General features: G+C 40.7%; 1 protein-coding gene across 2 annotated transcripts; it reads right to left on the bottom strand.

Moving 5' to 3' along the window:
• Positions 1–1,084: 1,084 nt before the first annotated feature.
• LOC125044742 (gamma-butyrobetaine dioxygenase-like) lies at positions 1,085–4,281 on the bottom strand. Of its 2 annotated transcripts, none has more exons than XM_047641633.1 (5): positions 4,146–4,281; positions 2,783–2,879; positions 2,350–2,525; positions 1,939–2,069; positions 1,085–1,720 (listed from the first exon to the last, which is right to left on the bottom strand). In XM_047641633.1, the coding sequence occupies exons 1-4, from the start codon at positions 4,215–4,217 to the stop codon at positions 1,941–1,943; spliced, it is 474 nt and encodes a 157-aa protein (XP_047497589.1). In that variant the 5' UTR covers positions 4,218–4,281; the 3' UTR covers positions 1,085–1,720; positions 1,939–1,940. The 2 variants fall into 2 exon arrangements, with proteins under 2 accessions (XP_047497589.1, XP_047497590.1); XM_047641634.1 differs by lacking the exon at positions 4,146–4,281 and adding an exon at positions 3,196–3,379.
• Between the last annotated feature and the right edge of the window lie 719 nt (positions 4,282–5,000).

Genomic DNA, 5,000 nt, shown 5'->3' with positions numbered 1-5,000 from the left:
ATTTTCTTTTAATGCCTCATAGATTTATGTTGTGTTGATATATCAGCTAACCATAACCCTTTCAGCTAACGTCTAGAGAAAATTATGATGCTGTTCCCGATAAGCCTAGTTTATCTGTTCATTATATATATATATATATATATATATATATATATATATATATATATATATACATACATATACACACATGTACATATATACATAGATGTATATATATACAGTTATATATATATATATATATATGTATATATATATATATAATACATATATATATATCCATATATAGGTGTATATTTACATACTCGCACATCAAAGTTTATACTTGTGAGCGCAAGCGAACACGAGTTAGGCAGAAAGAGGCAGAGGATGGAATTTCATGCGTGCGTATTGTGCCACGGGTCGACAGAGAGAAATATATAAAGATTTATGAATAAAAAATACAAATCGATGAATAAATATGACAAATTGATCTTTGCAATTATTCCATGTAAGTTAGGAAGCATACACATCCTCTTGAATAATTTCACTTTGCTGGCCTCGCGTGATTCCTTTTCTGGAAAGACCCTGGCTCGAGTTCGGTATCACAAGTATGTACCAACTCGTGAAATCAATATAATTGTTTTTCATGTTACAAATGGACACGCATAAGGTCATTTGAAATTTTAAGCTGTAAATGGCAGGCATTTGAAGTATCTCCCTAGGCCTCTCTGAATTTGAAGAATTACAATGCTCGTTTTATTTTTTTCATTTCAGAGTTATTGCGGCTCTAACACATTTCGAATAAGGATTATAGCTATCATTTAGGACTAAAATTATGTTCAGTTTCCTCGAGCGGCATAAAGCTATTGCGTACATTGTATTTAGTGTAATGATTGATTTAAATTATCTGTCACGTCTAAGGCCATTAGCCGCATATGTTATATTTTTTGTTCCAAGAACAATGGTGTATATGTTCACTCATTTGTAAAGTGACTTTCAAATATATTTTACAAGCGTGTTTTGTAAATGTGTGAGAAATAGTGTTGAAATTCCACTAACATTCTTTGAACTCTTTTGAACAGGGGGTTAAGATAAATCCATGGAATTCTAGAAAACATTTTATTATGCCATTATGCAAATTATGAAAAGTATTCCTTTTAATACCAAAAAGGAAAGCAATACTTCCCTACAAATCGAACAACGCCATTACTTAAAATGGCTAATATCCCATTACTCCTTAAGCTACACTGACGTGTCCTATACATCCCTCAGTAAGTCACAGACAATGTGCAAGTTTACATCATGATCACACTAAGTACACATTTGCTAAACAGTAAAACCGTAATACCATAACGAACAACAAATGCACCGAATGTAATCGATGAAAATTCACCATAAAAATGAAAAAGTAGGACGGTGTAGACAAAGTAAGAAGCCGCGGTGTCGAACGCAGCCCGAGGCGAAACAACACCTCGACTCTTGCGTTCGGAGGCAAAGGGAGAAGGCGGCTCCTCCAGATGCACGGCCAGCGACTCCCTGGGCCGTTTATCCTTTGGGACCTTGATGGATTCTTCCCCGTGGCAGGATATTGTTCATCTTTATCCCGCCGAAGCCGATATAAAACCCTCACAGGATCTACGAGAGGCGGAAGGGGCGTTTGGTATCCTCCATTATTCTTGTTTTCGCAACGCCATTATCGGTCTCGGGTGAGGTGGCCGTCAACCTCCGGGTTGGGCGAGTTCTGAAAAGGCGACGAAATACATTTAAGACGATATTCATGCGTGTTTTATCGTTACGATTATTATTTCCATGACTATTTAATAGTTACTTATGTATGATCCTTAATTTTAGTTTCTAAAAGTTCATTCGGTAATATTACAAGGTCCTTACTATCACTTCAGCAAACTTTAATCAATTAAAACTTTAACGAGACGGAAAAGGCGAAAAAGCCACACTCACCATCACACCGCGTGAAGGATGCGGTTGAGCGTTCGTGGAGGAGACATGAGAGTGTGGTCATGGAGCCACAGGCCGGAATACTTGCTGATGTGGCCGTCGCTCCAGTCCACCACCACCCCGAACTCGTTGCTCTGGGGAGAAGGAGGGCGATGTCAGACACATGCTCAGAGGGTTATGGTGCAGTGGAGGCCGTTGGGAAATGAGGGGGACTGTATTTAACATCATCATAATCATTATTTTCATCTTGATTATGTGTATTTTATTTCGATGATTTTCATTTGCACTTGTTATATTTATTTTATTCCCCTTCTTTTAAACATAATTTTTTAGTTGTAGGGAATTAGTAGTACTACAACACAACCCCATGCATCCCCTCTAAACGACAAACACGTAACGTTTAAATCCTCCTACCTGGATAATCTCAGGGTAAACTTCGTTGTGCAAGTTGCCCGAGGCGAGACTGCCAGAACAAGCATGGCACCGGCAGTTGTCTCGTAGCCACGTGTACGGGACCTCTCTGGCACTGCCGTCACTGAACTTCACTCGCAGTGACTTGTCTCCGGTGACAGCTGCTACCACGCCGGTGCCTGCAGGGGAAGGGAGGAAATGTGTTTTAGATATATCGACTGGGCGTTTCTCCATTGGCTTTTTATTTGGCTTTTATTCACAGTGGGTGTTAAAAAGTTTCAAATAATCAAGAAATTACTTCCTTCGCCTTTGAATCGTAAACTGCTTTATCAAATTCAAATCAAACGACAAAAACTCAAAACGAAAAAATAACTTAGAGGTAATTTAAATAGCGCACGTGTCTCGTAGAGAGAAATAATGTACAGGTGAGACTTACCGGGCAGAGGGGCTTCTAGGACGGCCAGCTGATTCCTAGCTGCTGCAGCCAAGCTCAGGCTACGGCTGTGCATGCAAACCTGACTGTTGTGTCGCACCTGCAATGGAAATAGCTTCAGTTAATATATGTAATATTGCAAGGTATGGATTACCAACCGAATATATAGCTTATATATAGCTTATGTCAGATAGCACGAACCTAATTACTTTTATCATAATTATCTCTGGCTAAACAAGAAGATTCTTAAAAAAAAATAACTCGGCTTCATAAATACAACGAACACTGATATTTATAACAAATTCATGCAGAACGTGTTTCAAAGTCTGATCTGGCAGGTGCTAGCTGCGCGTGCGCCGTCCACGTCTTTCTCTTGAAACCCAAACATCTGTGCGATGGAGTGGTTATTCACTCACCGACCTTGACAGAACTATTGATCCTTTAGTCTATGTCTGTATTCATTGATTTCCTTGACTTAGGACTCATCCCAACTCTCTCTCTCTGATTACGTGCATGTGTATGTTAACGGGTGAGTGCATAGGATGGGGTTGTGCTCTATGGGATAGGTGGGTAAGGGAGTGAGTGAGTGAGTGAGTGTGTGTGTGTGTGTGTGTGTGTGTGTGTGTGTGTGTGTGTGTGTGTGTGAGTGAGTGAGTGAGTGAGTGAGTGAGTGAGTGAGTGAGTGAGTGAGTGAGTGTGTGTGTGTGTGTGTGTGTGTGTGTGTGTGTGTGAGTGAGTGAGTGAGTGAGTGAGTGAGTGAGTGAGTGAGTGAGTGTGTGTGTGTGTGTGTGTGTGTGTGTGTGTGTGTGAGAGAGTGAGAGAGTGAGTGAGTGAGTGAGTGAGTGAGTGAGTGAGTGAGTGAGTGAGTGAGTGAGTGAGTGAGTGAGTGAGTGAGTGAGCGCAGGCGCGCATGGTCGGATGTGCATGCCATGTGAACGCGTGCCTACGTGACTAAATCAATGAACGAGAGAGAGCGGTTGTGCGAGCGAGAACGAGCGAATGGAAAACACGATGGAGAGGAAAGATGAGGGAAGACAAAGAGAAGGATCCAAGAAAGATTTAGAAGAGAACTGAGAGCATGATAATGATGAATTATAAAGAAAGAAGGAGAAAGAAAAACCGAAAAACAAAGAGAATATATGAGAGAGAGAGAGAGAGAGAGAGAGAGAGAGAGAGAGAGAGAGAGAGAGAGAGAGAGAGAGAGAGAGAGAGAGAGAGAGAGAGAGAGAGAGACTTTGATCTAGGCTCGAGGAGTACCCCAAGGGGAATTATGCCCAGTCTTTCGTCCTCTCTTAACCTGCAGTACATGTCCTACAGTATACAAGGCAAGAATAAGAGAGAAAAAAAAAAATCACTCCTTGCATACCTGCTGACGAGCAACCTTTCTAATAGCGGAAGCACCAGACAGTAAGGCTTTTGTATATCTTTGAGAAGACATTTTCAACTTATTAAATTTCGCACGTTCCACTACACCTTTCACTAACTGAACACTTTATGCGTATGTGAATGACTAGTGCCGGCGTCCTGAGATTATATATCCGATGTCTCATAGAGTTGCCATGCGCTCCTAGCGAAAGAACCCACCCCCTTTTCTCACATGATTAAGCCTAACCAATAGTCAGGGAGATAACGGGCCCAAAATGATCCTTTGATCAACAAAATTCAATCTAATTCACTGAATAGGAAATATTCAGTCTAAAGACAACCATTAATACAAAACAAGACTAGAAAATTCCTCCAAACACGCGTAGACGGTGCGGCCCAAGCATTCTGGAAAAGCTCCCTAGCATGTGGAATCAACGCACCGTCATATGCGGGTCAGACCATGTTCCCTTCCACATCCTACAACAGTTTTGTAGAAAGTAACGCCTACCTCTGTTGCCAAGTGCCAAACAAAGGGATCCGCCGGGTTCTCACTGTAATGCATGGCCTGTATTGTGAACACAATTATTCATTTATAACGTTGTTTTTCCCATGTTTGATAAGTGCGACGTTCTGACTTGTAAACAAATATATCTTGCTTAAGTATAAACCACTTGCAGAAACTACATGAATCCAAGTCATAAATAAATTTGTTTATCATACATAAGTAGGTGTGCTAGTTGCCAATCTACGCTGTTAATGTATGGATACTCATGTTTTCAAGCCTCTCAGTTCTATGATGAAACCTTTCTTATACCTAATTATTGCTTGTCATGCGGAAGAAAGCAAACTTATCTGG

This window comes from Penaeus chinensis, chromosome 36 (genome assembly GCF_019202785.1).
Source record: "Penaeus chinensis breed Huanghai No. 1 chromosome 36, ASM1920278v2, whole genome shotgun sequence".
NCBI classification, from domain to species: domain Eukaryota; kingdom Metazoa; phylum Arthropoda; class Malacostraca; order Decapoda; family Penaeidae; genus Penaeus; species Penaeus chinensis.
The sequence above is the reverse complement of the archived record's forward strand: the minus strand, read 5'-3'. Positions and strand labels throughout refer to the sequence as shown.

Bases quoted from the DNA above. Each gene is read 5' to 3' on its own strand.
- LOC125044742 (XM_047641633.1), bottom strand. From the start codon at position 4,217: ATGTCTTCTCAAAGATATACAAAAGCCTTACTGTCTGGTGCTTCCGCT. The intron at 2,880-4,145 runs GTATGCAAGGAG...TTTCCATTGCAG, and splicing joins GAAAGGTTGCTCGTCAGCAG to GTGCGACACAACAGTCAGGT. The intron at 2,526-2,782 runs GTAAGTCTCACC...CTTCCCCTGCAG, and splicing joins CCTAGAAGCCCCTCTGCCCG to GCACCGGCGTGGTAGCAGCT.